The following is a 16353-nucleotide window of genomic DNA, read 5'->3' on the forward strand; positions in this document are numbered from 1 at the left end:
AACACCACAATGCAATGAATAATTGTTTTCTGAGTACAAAATTCTACTCTAAGCTGTAAACTGCAGTGCAAATGTCATTTGAGTAAATGGCGCAAAAGTCCTGTTTCATTCCATTTGGATCAGTTTTGGGTCTACTCTCGACAGTTTATAAGTATTTAGTATTTATTGTTAGGATCCCCAATAGCGATGGAACCCTAACCTGCAACGGCAGCAGCAGCTTTTCCTGGGGTCCAAACGGGATTAAAACAATTACATCATAATAAAACAGCCTACATCAAAAATAAAACAATACATCATACACTACATTATTACATTACTCCATTACAAATGTACAATATCAAATCTCCAATACTACAATGTGTTTGTGTGTAGAGTGCGTGTTATAGAATGTACAGTGCCTTTGGAAAGTATTCAGACCATATGAATTTGTACACATTTTGTTACGTTACAGCCTTATTCTAAAATGGATATATATAAAGAAAAATCCTCAGCAATCTTCATACAATGGCCCATAATGACAAAGTGAAAACAGGTCTTTATAAATGTTTGTAAATTTATAACAATTTTTAAATGGATGCATTATTTACATAAGTATTCAGACCCTTTGCTATGAGACTTGAAATTGAGCTCAGGTGCATCTTGTTTCCATTGATCTTCCTTGATGTTTCTTCAACTTGATTTGGAGTCCACCTGTGGTAAATTCAATTGATTGGACATGATTTGGAAAGGCACACACCTGTCTATATAAGGTCCCACAGTTGACAGTGCATGTCAGAGCAAAAACCAAGCAATGAGGTCGAAGGAATTGTCCGTAGAGCTCCGAGACAGGATTGTGTCAAGGCACAGATCTGGGAAAGGGTAGCAAAACATTTCTGTAGAATTGAAGGTCCCCAAGAACACAGTGGCCTCCATTATTCTTAAATGGAAGAAGTTTGTAACCACCAAGACTTCCTAGAGCTGGCCGCCCAGCCAAACTGAACAATCGGTGAAGGGCCTTGGTCAGGGAGGTGATCAAGAACCCGATGGTCACTCTGACAGAGCTCTAAAGTTCCTCTGTGGAGATGGGAGAACCTTCCAGAAAGACAACCATCTCCACAGCACTCCACCAATCAGGCCTTCATGGTAGAGTGGCCAGGTGGAAGCCACTCAGTAAAAGGCACATAACAGCCCGCTTGGAGTTTGCCAAAAGGCACCTAAAGGACTCTGACCATGAGAAACAAGATTCTCTGGTCTGATGAAACCAAGATTGAACTCTTTGGCCTGAATGCCAAGCGTCACATCTGGAGGAAACCTGGCACCATCCCTACGGTGAAGCATGGTGGTGGCAGAATCATGCTGTGGGGATGTTTTTCAGTGGCCGGGACTGGGAGAGTAGTCAGGATCGAGGGAAAGATGAACAGAGCAAAGTACAGAGATCCTTGATGAAAACCTGCTCCAGAGCACTCAGACTGGGGCAAAAGTTCACCTTCCAACAGGACAACGACCCTAAGCACACAGCCAAGACAATGCAGGAGTGGCTTCGGGACAAGTCTCTGAATGTCCTTGAGTAGCCCAGCCAGAGCCCGGACTTGAACCCGATCGAACATCTCTGGAGAAACCTGAAAATAGCTGTGCAGCAACGCTCCCCATCCAACTGGATAGAGCTTGAGAAGATCTGCAGAAAAGAATGAGAGAAACTCCCCAAATACAGGTGTGCTAAGCTTGTAGCGTCACCCAAGTAGACAGCGATTATGTAATCGGTGCCAAAGGTGCTTCAACAAAGTACTGAGTAAATTTGATATTTCCGTTTTTATTTTACCACAACAATGTTGCTTTGTCATTTATGGGGTATTGTTTGTAGATGGATGAGGAGGAAAAAAACATTTAATACATTTTAGAATAATGCTTTAACTTAACAAAATGTTGGACAAGTCAAGGGGTCTGAATACTTTGAAGGCACTATGTGTGTATGTGTGCGTGTCTCTTCACAGTTTGCGTTGTGCCATTTAGGTGTTGGTTTATAGATTTTTTTTTAAAAATCAGATTTTACTGCTTGTGTAAAGGACGTCATGCTGCTTGCATAGCGAGTACCACTTCCTCCCGATTCAGCCCATACCTGGGACGAACTTGGGACCTCTCCCTTGCTAGCACACGACCACCCTCCTGAAGCTTCTTACCAGTCGGTGCCACACGAAAAGCTAGCAAGTGGGGACACTTCAGGCTGAGGAGTAAGTTTCACACATCCCCATGTGCAACACTCACTTGATGTGGAAGAGAGTTTCATGTAGTCATGGCTCTATGTTGTACTGTGAGTTTCCCAGAGTCCGTTCTGGACTTGGACTGTGAAGAGACCCCTGGTGGCAGTGTGTATGGGTCTGAGCTGTGTGTAAACTGTTTGAACAGACAGTTCGTTGCTTTCAATACGGCTCACAATGTATAATTTAATCTACTATATACCATCAAACAAAATACCGAAAACCATTTTTTTCACAAAATATACACTACCGTTCAAAAGTTGAGTCACTTAGAAATGTCCTTGTTATTGAAAGAAAAGTAAAACATTTTGTCCATTAAAAAAAAAAAAAAAAAAAACATCAAATTGATAAGAAATACAGTGTAGACATTGTTAATGTTGTAAATGACTATTGTAGCTGAAAACGTCAGATTTTTTTAAAATGGAATATCTACATAGGCGTACAGAGGCCCATTATCAGCAAGCATCACTCTTGTGTTCCAATGGCACGTTGTGTTAGCTTTTTCAAAAGATTTTAAAAAAGGCTAACATACACTTACAGTATGTGACAGATGAGATCAATAATACATTATATATTTTGTCTCTTTCCTATTCAATGCATTTAAAAAGTATTATTGTTATGTAATGCATGTGCACTTGAAATTTGGCAATAGAATCAATGACCAGAAAAGTACGTATTTTCATTGTCTGTAAATTACATCTTTAACTTTCATTCATAATCGAAAATTAACCTGATTACAACATCCGGAAAATAATTATTTTCAATGTCGGGAAAATGCATATCTTCACCTTTTCATTCAGAACCTAAAATAAACGTCACTTCAACGTCTGGAAAATACCTATTCTAGATGTCTTTTCAACATAATTTTGCTTACTGTGATGTCCCTTAATCTGGGGTTTGGGGGCATGACCCAATAATCTATTTTCTAATTATGTCACCTATGCAATAATGTTGTATGTAGAGGTGCCTAGGGACAAACTCAATCAAAACCTGTATCAAGGGCTCAAACATGGGGAAATCCCTAATTAACCACTGCCCTCTATAATATGTGGATAGTATTGGACAGGGGAAACATTTACCTTGTTCGTCTATCAGACAACATAGTGGACGTGGAGCATTGATCCAGGATACTCTCATATCTCGCTAAGTGCATAGGGGTAGGCATCCTAGGCTTTCCATAACAATATTTATGAGCATCAATTCCTACCTCGCGTAGGTGCCATTGGTAGGCATTTCCACATTTGGGAAAAAGTCCGTCCTCCACCCTCTCCTTCGTAACCCGGAAACTGATAAGTGGTCAAGGAATGTTAATTTGTTAGTAGAACAGAAGAGTATTCTCCCCTCCTCGATATCCACATTTCATCAAGGACAATCGTGTGTATCCTATTCTACCAGAGTCCTTCACGGAAATGTTGAAATTGGCCACACCCCCTTTGATTCAGCTTCTGTTTTGTCAGAGGGAAAAAAATCATGCACCCATTAAAACAATAAGCAGCATGATGTTTTTAATCTATAAAATATCTTGCACAACTAATTTTTACCACTTTACATATTTATTTTGGGAGTGGAAAGGAGTCTAATTTCATACAAGCGTATTTTCATCCACGGTCTCCCTCCTCGCCACCTCTCCTCAATTAACTTTGACCTATTTCAAAAGGAGGCAAGAGGAGAGAGGACGCAGGAGTTCAGCCAGTCCAATTGAGAAATGGCCCAGGGAATGGTTTAGGGGACCAGGACACTTTTCACACCATTTCCCCCAGTAGACTCTGCTATACATCATGGTGTGTGTACATTTCAGCGTGCAGAGTTGCAAAGAAAAAGCCATATCTCAGACTGGCCAATAAAAATAAAAGATTAAGATGGGCAAAAGAACACAGACCCTGGACAGAGGAACTCTGCCTAGAAGGCCAGTATCCCGGAGTCGCCTGTCACGATCGTCTTGATAAGAGAGAGAGGACCAAGGCGCAGCGTGTGAAAAATACATCTTCTTTAATGAAGGAAAAAACAACCACTTACAAAATGAACAAAACAAACGATCGTGAAGCTAAACAGAACTAAGTGCACAACTGCAACATAGAACATAGACATAGACAACACCCCACAAAAGCCTACTGCCTATGGCTGCCTTAAATATGGCTCCCAATCAGAGACAATGAATGACAGCTGTCTCTGATTGAGAACCAATCTAGGCAGCCATAGACATAACTAGACAACTCCACTCTACTCTGCCCCATAAACATACAACACCCCTAGACACTACAAAACACATACATTCCCCTTGTCACACCCTGACCTAACTAAAAAACATAAAGAAAACAAAGAATACTAAGGCCAGGGCGTGACATCGCCTCTTCACTGTTGATGTTGAGACTGGTGTTTTGCGGGTACTATTTAATGAAGCTGCCAGTTGAGGACTTGTGAGGTGTCTGTTTCTCAAATTAGACACTAATGTATGTGTCCTCCTGCTCAGTTGTGCACCGGGGCCTCCCTCTCCTCTTTCTATTCTGGTTAGAGCCTGTTTGCGCTGTTTTGTGAAGGGAGTAGTACACAGCGTTGTACGAGATCTTCAGTTTCTTTTGAAATTTCTCGCATGGAATAGCCTCCATTTTTCTCAGAACAAGAATAGACTGATGAGTTTCAGAAGAAAGGTCTTTGTTTCTGGCCATTTTGAGCCTGTAATCGAACGGACAAATGCTGATGATCCAGATACTCATCTGGTCTAAAGAAGGCCCATTTTATTGCTTCTTTAATCAGAACAACAGTTTCAGCTGTGCTAACATAATTGCGAAAGGGTTTTCTAATGATCAATTAGCTAATCCAAGTTTATCATTTTAAACTGGCAGTGATATTCAACCTACAGAATTAACCAACGGACCACTTCAACTACAAAAACATCCTCAGTAACAGAAAGAAACATTTGTTTCTTGCTCACTGTGATATGTTTTTGTTTATCTACCTTAGTTGAACGCACTGACTGTTATTCGCTCTGGATAAGAGCGTCTGCTGAATGAGTAAAATATAAATGTACTAAATAAAAATGCAATGCATGCTGGGTATTATTTTCATGCGCTCCGACCCAAACAAGTGCAAATTTGGTCGGTCTAGACCAAATTTGAACGAATCATAGACGTCTAGGCTATATTTCACAAGTTTGAACAGCACAGTACGGCACAGAGCAGAGTTTAATTCAGTACAGTTTAGTTCAGTAGAGTGCAGTAGGGTTTAGTTCAGTAGACTACATTAGAGTAAAGTAGGGTACAATACAGTGCATTATACTGTACTGAACAATACGTTATTGTACTTTACTGTATTGTACTATACTCTACTTTTCTTTATTGCACTTTACCCTGCTGTGCTCTACTGTATTGTGCTGTCCAAATGTGTGTCTGGACCAAATCTGAGCCAAACATAGACGTTTGGATTTGGTCCGGACTGGCCCAAAAATCTATGTCCGTGAACGTTGATATCAAAGCCGGTACAGACCGCACCAAAAAAAAAAAAGATGTCCGGACAGGACCAAAATAAGACGTTGGCGTCGGTCCATGCTCAGTGGGATGTTTCTGGAGGTGGAATTACTATACAGAAGTGCAACCAATGTATTTTATTCGGATATCCATTAGCTGTCACTGAAGCAGCAACTACTCTTTCTGGGGTCCACATAAAACATTACATAATGTAGAAAGAACATCAATAGACAGGAACAGCTCAAGGTCTCAACTACACAAATGTAAAATAACAATATAAGGAAAATAAAAGGTTCTAATGACAGTTACACACTTCAGTACATATGTTTGCGTAAGAGTTATTTAGATCAGGTAGGGGAGAGGCGTAGTGCTGTGAGGTTTATTAAAGCAAATGTAGCTATTTGCTTTAGTAATTTGAAGTGGAAGGGAGTTGCATGCGATCATGGTTCTATATATAATACTTTGCGTTGCCTTGAATTTGTTCTGGATTTGGGGACTGTGAAGAGACCCCGTGGAATATCTGGTGAGGTAAGTACAGTGCCTTCAGAAAGCTCTTGACTTTTTCCACATTTTGTTGTTACAGCCTGAATTTAAAATGGATTAAATTTAGTTTTTTTTTTTTGTCAATGACCTACACACAATACAACATGTCAACGTGGAATTGTTTTTCAAACTTTTTACAACTAAAATGAAAAGCTGAAATGTATTGAGTCAATAAGTATTCAACCCCTTTGTTATGGCAAGCCTAAATAAGTTCAGGAGTAAAAATGTGCTTAAGTCACATACGTTGTGTTTAACATTTTTGAATGACTACCTCATCTCTGTACCCCACATATACAATTATCTGTAAGGTCCCTCAGTTGAGCAGTGAATTTTAAACAGATTCAACTTCAATAAGAAGACATTGAATATCCCTTTGAACATGGTGAAGTTATTAATTACACTTTTGGATGGTGTATCAATATACCAAGTCACTACAAAGATCCAGGTGTCCTTCCTAACTCAGTTGCGAAAAAGGAAGGAAACCGCTCAGGGATTTCACAATGTGGTGAATGGTGACTAAAACAATTACAGAGTTTAATGGCTGTGATAGGAGAAACTTGAGGATGGATCAACAACATTGCAGTCCCTCCACAATACTAACCTAATTAACAAAGTGAATAGAAGGAAGCATGTACAGAATAAAAATATTCAAAAACTGCAAAGCAATAAAATTTATGTCCAGAATACAAAGTGTTATGTTTGAGGCAAATCCAACCCAACACTACCGAGTACCACTCTTCATATTTCCAAGCATAGTGGTGGCTGCATCATGTTATGGGTATCCTTGTAATTGTTAAGTCCTGGTAGTTTTTCAGGATTAAAAAAAGGAATGGAGCTAAGCACAGGGAAAATCTTAGAGGAAAACCTGGTTCAGTTGGCTTTCCACCAGACACTGTGAGAAAATTCCCCTTTCAGCAGGACAAAACACAAGGCCAAATCTACACTGAAGTTGCTTACCAAGAAGACAGTGAATGTTCCTGAGTGGCCGAGTTACAGACTTTATTTGAAAATTTACTTAAATCTATTGCAAGACCTGAAAATGATTGTCTAGCAATGATCAACAACCACATTGACAGAGCTTGAAGAATTGACAAGAATAATGGGCAAATGTTGCACAATCCAGGTGTGGAAAGCTTTTTGAGACTTACCCAGAAATACTCACAGCAGTAAACACAGCCAAAGGTGCTTCTACAAAGTATCGACTCAGGAGTGTGAATAGTTATGTAAATGAGATATTACTGTATTTAATTTACAACAAAAAATATTCAGGCTGTAACAACAAAATGTGGAATAAGTCAAGCCGTATGAATACTTCAAATCAAATTTTATTGATCACACACATGGTTAGTAGATGTTAATGCGAGTGTTGCGAAATGCTTGTACTTCCTGAAGACACTGTCATTCAGCCTAGCTGTCAGATATGTGTAAATTGATTATACAAACTATTGGAATTTTGAACACAATATTTCCACAAAAACAAGAATTGATTCAGTCAATCTCTCCTCTACTTTGCGCTGAGAGAGACTGACTACATTGAAGGGCAAGGCGTAACTCTGTTCTGGGCCAGCTGCAGCTTTTCTAGGTCCTTTGCAGCACTTGACCATATCACCGGGCAATAGCTATGATTAGATACAACTAGAGCTTACAGGACTTGTTTCATTGAGCAGCCATCACTAGCTCTCCCTCTCTCTACATCGGGTTTTACAATCCTATAATCTGCACAGGCCTACGTGCCGGAAATCTGGAATGTACCTTGTTACATCTGAGGAACCAGTGTGACATAATAATTTTATCTTCTACAATGTGTGTGACAATCAATCTGGAACACACCCTGCCTGGGATAGGTCTTTGCAGTGCTCAAAACATCAATGACTCTGAAAAGTTATAATATAGTCAAGACTATTGACACATAAAGATAGTATTTTCCCTCTCCTTCTAGACATGATCAAGAATACATGTGTTGATAATTTAAATTATTTACAAAACATCTTAAATCAAGCCTGAATAAACGAATTAACTTTGTCCAAAGGTTATTTTGGCATGTGTGACGTGCATGACCGATTTCAGTCTGTTCAGGAGTGATGATGTGGAAGATGGGTTTCCACTAGTTATCACAGCCACAAAGTAAAAATTGGCTATATATTTATTATATATATTTTTTTATTAGCTTTTTATGGTTAGGCATAAGGTTAGCAGTGTGGTTAGGTTAAAAATCCAAATTTTAACAAGATAAATTGTAGAAATAGGCTGGATTTATGACACTGTGGCTGTTGTTACTAGTGACGACCGAATAGATGTGCAATGTCATAAGACCGTGAACTGTGTAATTGCAGACCACAATTGGGGGCTTTTTTCTGATATCGGCGTTTCTTGATGTCAAGTTACACCCATTGATGCTCGCCATTGGTCCATGGCCGTTTCTTTCGCGTTGGGCGGACAACAGTTGTTGACAACTGTAGCTAAGCCTAACCAACATCATTTTCTAACCTGCAACATTGTTATCTTAACGCCCATGTCAAGAAACGCCCCCGAATTGCGGTCTGCAATTACACCATATTGGAGAGGCCGGGAAAATATTGGGGAGTGGAGAACACAGACGACTAGTAACGTTGCAGAAAAAGACACCAAGGTAGGAGCTTAATCACGCCAAAATACAATATTACATTTTATATAGCTAGCTGACAATCTTGGCTATTAAGTTAGTAAACAGACCCAGTTAGCTAGCTTGCTGTGTGTCAAACTGGAGAGAAGTGCGTGAGCTAGCATTGTCAATGAAGCTAGTTACGTTGTTACCTAGTTAACGTAGCTGCTGAGTTGAAGAATGCAGTGATACGCGGCGACTACACTGCAGTCTCGGGTGGTTTTGAAAATATTTACAGTAGATAGCTAGCTAATCCAGTAACGCAATAACTACCTAGCTAACAGTTCATTTGAAGATTTGCACATTTATAACGTTATTTTAACAAAGCGAGAATAGTAGGTAGTTCGCTCCTAGCTAACGTTAGGTGGTCTCTAGCCCTAACTATTTAACGCATTACCTAGCGACATTCCGTAGGTATGGTGGTACCCGGTCAGCTAGTTAACGTTAGCTAACTAAATAAATGCACAACGGCCAGTAATGCACATAATTAGCTAAGTGAGTTACAGAAGCTAACTAGTTTGCAATGCATAAAATGAGACATTGCAAATGGGGTAAGCTAGCCAGGAAAGGCGTAGCTAAGATGCAGTCACATAGATGGAAAAAATTTAGTTTTTAGGCAACATTTGCTAATGTTACCTCTTAGGACTTGATTAACTAATTTGTCAAATGTTTGCTTTTTTGCTCCCTAGAAGTAGGTAACGTTAGTTTCAGATGGTCTTTTCGAGAAGCTGGCACAGACGAACGTATTACTATTGGGATGCAAAGTATTTTAAAGGGGTAGTTTACCCAAATAACATGTTTCCTTACCTTTACTGAGAGGTATTGTCTACAAGAGACTAATAGATCAGCTTGGTTAACTAAGTGCCTTGCTGTGGAAGCCCACAATGGTTTGAGAAGGGATTCAAAAACAAATCAAATGGGTTTACTCATTACACGCTATTAATCTCCAAAGTGGTTTGGTTGGTTTGGTCAGTGAGCATGATTACATGCACACAATAATGAGATTGTGGATAGTTAGGTTAATGTAATAGTTTGTTTAAAATGTTTACATGCTTTGCAAGAATAATGATAGCAATTTATTTATTATTGTTTTCACCTTTATTTAACCAGGTAGGCCAGTTGAGAACAAGTTCTCATTTACAACAACGACCTGGCCAAGATGAAGCAAAGCAGTGCGACACAAACAACACAGAGTTGTACAGTCAATAACACAATAGAGAAGTCTATATACAGTGTGTGCAAATGAAGTAAGATTAGGGAGGTAAGGCAATAAATAGGCCATACTGGTGAAATATTTACTATTTAGCAATTAAACACGGGAGTGATAGATGTGCAGAAGATGAATGTGCAAGTAGAGATACTGGGGTGCAAAGGAGAAGAAAGAAAAAAAAGACAATATGGGGATGATAGTAGTTGGGTGGGCTATTTACAGATGGGATATGTGTTTAGCTAGGGCCAGCCAACGAGAGCATACAGGTTGCAGTAGTGGGTAGTATATGGGGCTTTGGTGACAAAACGGATGGCACTGTGATAAGACTATCCAATTTGTTGAGTAGTGTTGGAGGCTGTTTTGTAAATGACATCGCCGAAGTCTAGGATCGGTAGGATAGTCAGTTTTACGAGGCTATGTTTGGCAGCATGAGTGAAGGATGCTTTGTTGCGAAATAGGAAGCTGATTAATTTTGGATTGGAGATGCTTAATATGAGTCTGGAAGGAGAGTTTACAGTCTAACCAGACACCTAGAATATGTGGACAACTACAAATACCTAAGTCAGAACCGTCCAGAGTAGTGATGCTGGACGGGCGGGTAGGTGCGGGCAGCGATCGGTTGAAGAGCATGCATTTAAGAGCAGTTGGAGGCCACGGAAGGAGAGTTGTATGGCATTGAAGCTCGTCTGGAGGTTAGTTTACACAGTGTCCAAAGAAGGGCCAGAAGTATACAGAAATGTTGTCGTCTGCGTAGAGGTGGATCAGAGAATCACCAGCAGCAAGAGTGACATCATTGATGTATACAGAGAAAAGAGTCGGCCCGAGAATTTAACCCTGTGGCACCCCTATAGAGACTGCCAGAGGTCCGGACAACAGGCCCTCCGATTTGACACACTGAACTCTGTCTGAGAAGTAGTTGGTGAACCAGGCGAGGCAGTCATTTGAGAAACCAAGGCTGTTGAGTCTGCCGATAAGAATGTGGTGATTGACAGAGTCGAAAGCCTTGGCCAGGTCGATGAAGACGGCTGCACAGTATTGTCTTTTATCGATGGCGGTTATGATATTGTTTAGGACCTTGAGCGTGGCTGAGGTGCACCCATGACCAGCTCGGAAACCAGATTGCATAGCGGAGAAGGTAGAGTGGGATTCGAAATGGTCGGTGATCTCTTTGTTAACTTGGCTTTCGAAAGACCTTGGAAAGGCATGGTAGGATAGATATAGGTCTGTAGCAGTGGGTCTAGAGTGTCTCCCCCCTTGAAGAGGGGGATGACCGTGGCAGCTTTCCAATCTTTGGGGATCTCAGACGATACGAAAGAGGTTGAACAGGCTAGTAATAGGGGTTGCAACAATTGCGGTGGATAATTTTAGGAAGAGAGGGTCCAGATTGTCTAGACCAGCTGATTTTGCAGCGCTTCCAGAACATCAGCTATCCTGATTTGGGTGAAGGATAAATGGGGGAGGCTTGCGCAAGTTGCTGTGGGGGGTGCAGGGCTGTTGACCGGGATAGGGGTAGCCAGGTGGAAAGCATGGTCAGCTGTAGAAAAATGCTTATTGAAATTCTCGATTATCGTTGATGCAGTGGGCAGCTGGGAGGAGGTGCTCTTATTCTCCATGGACTTTACAGTGTCCCAGAACTTTGAATAATAATCATGTTTACATGGACACCTCTGAAATCAGGCTACTGATGATGGGACTTTTGATAAATGCAGAAAATTGCCAATCAAAATAAACTTTATGCCACAGTGACCATGTTATTTTTGCGAATACTTTTTGATTCTGAGTTCGGACAAAAGGTTTGTATGTGAACTATAAGATGAATACCTAAAAATCTTCACTTCATTCCCGCATAAGAGGGAGGCTTGCACTACTGGAACTCCAATTAAGCTGTTTACATGTTCTAATAATTTGAAAGATTGATCAGAAAACCAAGTGTTTTAATCGGTGTATGCTTACTTCGATTATTACCTTAAGCCAATTAAGATAAGCAGAGTAAGGTGTTTACATGACTAATGCCATACTCTGCCATAGTCAGTTGAATATCGATTTATTAGTGTGCATGTAAACGTACTTACAGTGTGGTGTCCTTTTTGATTACACACAGCAAACTTAAAAAGCTGCCCAGATTCTAAACAAATCATTTTCTAAATGTATTAGTCCTATTCATAAGGAAGCACACAGCCTGGCATCATTGAGTCTCATGTGGTATAATTTGTAGTCTCTGCAGTCCTAACAACTTTGATCAACACAGGGCTACACTTTTTACATGAGGCCAAATTTCCAGATTGTGCTCTTTATCTGTGTGTTTTGTGAGTCAAGACCCTGCAGCACTGATTGAACTACAATGCTGTTCACAAGTGGGTTGCCAACGTCTTGTGTGATGACCCTTGTAAATTTGGCTCAGGCTTCAAAAGGACATCTTATTACAGTTTCATAAATTTGCTAGTCTAAAATTCTTCAGTTTTTAGAATCGAGGCCAATTAATAAAATGTTTATTGCCTGGTCCTATTCAGTGTTTTGCCTAAATCAACACATGGTGTGTAACCTACTAGCACCATCCCTCTTGATAAACACAATGCATCCATTTCTTGGCTAACTTGTTGACAGTGCTTATGGTTTGACGTGTTTAAAGGTGTGGTGGCATGCTATGAAATGAGTGCCGGACTGTGACATGAAGGGATAATGAAAAGGGTGTGGGTTTGCATAGTTTTAAGTTTCCCTTTCCAGGACTGCTGAGTCAAATGGAAACCTAAGTGGGAAACAGCTGGCCCATAAATGACTCCACAGTTTGCTGAGGGTGGTGTTCAAGGTTCTCAAGTACTTGGCATGATCAAACTGATTATGGACATGGTGTCTGTCAGCAAGTTAACTTGGCATATTGGCTAGTGTCAATATGTATTGCTAAAACTTCATTGTGACATAAGCTATCTGTATGTCTGATTTTTGAAAAATCCTAACTACCTACTTTGCTCTAATACAAATTCAACATGATCTCAGAGAGTACGTTTACATTCACACTAATTCGATATTAAATTGATTATGGCAAATGGCCGAGTATGACGTTAGTCACGTAAACGCCTTCATCTGCTTATCTTAATCAGTTTAAAGTTAAAATCGAAGTAAGCATACGCTGATTAAAACACCTGTTTTTCTGAGCAATCTTTCTAATTATTAGGACATGTAAACACCTTAATCGGCGTTCCAGAAGTGTATTTGATCGGCGCATGTGCCTGCATCGGTAGTGCATTCCTTCCTCTAATACACATCGTGAAGTGAGTTTGGGGAAGAAAAAAAAGTATGCATCTTAGAAATAGTTTTCACATGCAAACTTTATATGTCCAACTCGGAATCAAATAGGCTTTGCAAAAATAACATGGTAGCTGTGGTAGAACGTTTATTTTGATGGGTGATTTTTCTACATAAGTCCCATCAGGTAACCTGATTTCAGATGTGTCCATGTAGACAGGATTATTGGTGAAATCGTTCATCTTCCAAAGCATAGAAACGTTTTTTAACTTATTAATCTGACTATCCACAATCGTATTATTGAGTGCATGTAACTGTACTCAAAGATTTGTAGGCCTTCATATGATTTTTTGGGGGGGGTTTAACAGTTTAATTATTATTAGTTTAGTTAAATTATTATGACTAAATCATGATTAAAAGGTTTCTTCGCTGTGCATTTTAGCGAAACTGAAAATATGCTGCTGCCATGTACAATATTGAGTCCAGAGTGTCTAGAAGGATGTCCCAGACTGAGTAATTTATTTAAATCTGTTTTTCATCACGTTTTATGACTTCTGAGCAAAGGAATAGTTTTTTGTGAACGTGCATGACTATTTCCAGTTCTAGACAATGCACATGCATTGTCGTCTACATTTCAAGGCATTTTCCCTAGTCTAGTTAGTCTAGTTATAGACTTGACAGCACCAATGTAATAGTTCTTCTCTGAATATGCTAAATGTTACAACCATTTTATTTTGTGTGCATTTGTTGGGTCAAGATTAATTATGAACTACTAGGTTTTTTTCTGTCTGTTCACTTAGGTCATCTCATGCAACTCTTTCTAATCCTCTGCTTATGACATCAACCCAAGACAGTAACCTTATTTCTGTCTAATTTTTTAAGAATTGGATCAACTTTGGGGAGAACGGAGAAGAAAAGTTGAATCCAAGCCGAAGTGGTGGAGGCCTGATCTGCCCCTGCCTCCTTCAACCCCTCCCACTGCCAGATTTGTGAGCCTTTGTTGGCATCCTGTCTGAGGGGAAATCAAGGAGGAACATTTCTACACATGAAGAGCTGAAGTCTCCATTTAGGAAACTAGTTCAAACTGAAAATCTGGAAAATTGTTTTTATTGATTTGTTTTTGACTTGAAGAGCTGTACTCTGGGGCACTTATCAGCTGTGACCTACTTACTCTACTTTTTGGACTAGTGGAGTTACAACATGGCGAAGAAAAACAGCCAGAAGGGTATGTAATGCTGTCATTCGTCTCTGCTATTTGTTTTTAAAAACAGATAAACTAGCATTGAAAATGCTATAACCAGTGTTAGAATGCATTTTAATGTTGCATTATGTAACTTTTTGGGCGACCCCTGGCCAAATTCACATAGACATTTTAGTTATAGATCTTTCATTTTCATTGAAAGCAAGTCTAAGAAGCGGTAGATCTGTTCTATGTTCGCTGTTTCTATGCTTCCCGTTAAGTTTTGTCTTTGCGTCTTTTAGTTTTGTACACCAGCTGAAAATACAATATTTTTTGTTATGGAAAATATATTTCACAGCGGTTTAGATGGTACAATGATGGTCTCCACTATACTTGCTTGTTTTGTCACATACTGAAATTAGGCAAACTATTACAATTTTAGCAACCAGGAAATGGCGTAGAGATTTCTGCATTGTGCACCATTACATGTGTGAAGCTGATTCTCAAAGACACTTAAGTCAATCGGGACAAATTTTTATAGGCCCTCCTAAATAAGTGTTTGTAAATGGTGGAAGTTTCATCTGCTGCTCTAACTTGTGTTGCTCTATCTCCCTGCAAGAAGCAGTAGCCTAGCCCTAGATATGTTTGAACATGTCATGTCAACTCCTTGTCATGCCAAACATTGATTGGCACATCATATTTGGCATGACAAGGAGTTGATACGATAGCACACAGAGCTGGCATCAGGCTAAATAAGCAGCACTCGACAAATTGACATGCAATTTAATCAAGTGGGTCTGTTTAGGTCATACACTCATCTCATAGTAGGCAGGGCAAACCTGTTTTGGTGATTTCTGGTAGGCCTATATCATCAAAATAAATCAATCACAGTGTGTTTTTGGACTCGTGTTTATGCGCTGTTGAAACTACCACATGGAAACTGGATATATTTTTATATCACTGGTTGGAGGACAACCTGCAGAAGAGTCAGGTACTTTTTGGAACGTTGCATTTTGATACGGGGGCCACCAGAACAGAAACACTAATACAACACTTTTGTCAATCCCGCCTATCGATTATCTCGTTGAAATCAATTACGCAAGAGGGAGGAGATGAGGTTGCACGTCCTGTTAAAACTAACACAAGGAATCTGGGAACAATGTGTACATCACTGGTTAGAGGACAATTTTAAAGAAGACTGCTTGCTACATGTTGAAGTGTTGCATTTTGTTTCAAGTGGGTCTCCAATGCGGTAAGTATAGCATAACACTTTTTCTGTTAATCACTTCCATGGATATCACGCTGAAATCAATAGAACGGGGCAAACGTTTGGGGTGTAGTGCTGTTTAAACTAACGCTAGTCAAAGGCCACACGGAAACTTGGAGAAACCATGGTTGGTTAGATAGAAGCCTTCTATAAATTCTATCTATATTTTGGAATGGGTGATGTTGATTTCGTGAAGCTGCCATCACGGAAAAGGGAACAAACTACATTTTCTCTTAATTAACTTCAACGAATCACGACCCGCCATACGATATGAAGTGACTACGGTTGGCTTCTATGTAAGTGAAGGTTTGACTTTGAAATCCGTGTATTTGTGTGTGGCCAGCGACTTTTTATAGAGAGACCGTCATGAATTATGACAAAATCAATAGTACACAAGATATTGATCTGCTTTAAGCAATTGATCTTGCCATTGTGTTAACTATAAACTTTTGTAGAAACATCACCAATCTGAGGTAAAAAAGCATGTGTAATCCCCCCCCCCCCCAATTTGATGTTGTCAAAACATCAGCTTGTGTAGTGTTAACACCTACTGTCCACATCAATGGAAAGT

At 39.8% G+C, this 16353-nt stretch overlaps 1 protein-coding gene across 1 annotated transcript in view; it reads left to right on the plus strand.

Annotated features, from left to right (window-relative positions):
- LOC120059247 (spermatogenesis-associated serine-rich protein 2-like) overlaps positions 1-16353 on the plus strand; it is a 78312-nt gene that overhangs the window by 37566 nt on the left and 24393 nt on the right. Inside the window, exons 1-2 of the mRNA XM_039008148.1 lie at positions 8797-8870; positions 14218-14560. Coding sequence (XP_038864076.1) covers positions 14536-14560 — 25 coding nt within the window. The 5' untranslated portion in view covers positions 8797-8870; positions 14218-14535. Of the gene's footprint in view, positions 8871-14217; positions 14561-16353 lie in introns of the transcript that reaches the window.

This window comes from Salvelinus namaycush, chromosome 14, assembly GCF_016432855.1.
Source record: "Salvelinus namaycush isolate Seneca chromosome 14, SaNama_1.0, whole genome shotgun sequence".
NCBI classification, from domain to species: domain Eukaryota; kingdom Metazoa; phylum Chordata; class Actinopteri; order Salmoniformes; family Salmonidae; genus Salvelinus; species Salvelinus namaycush.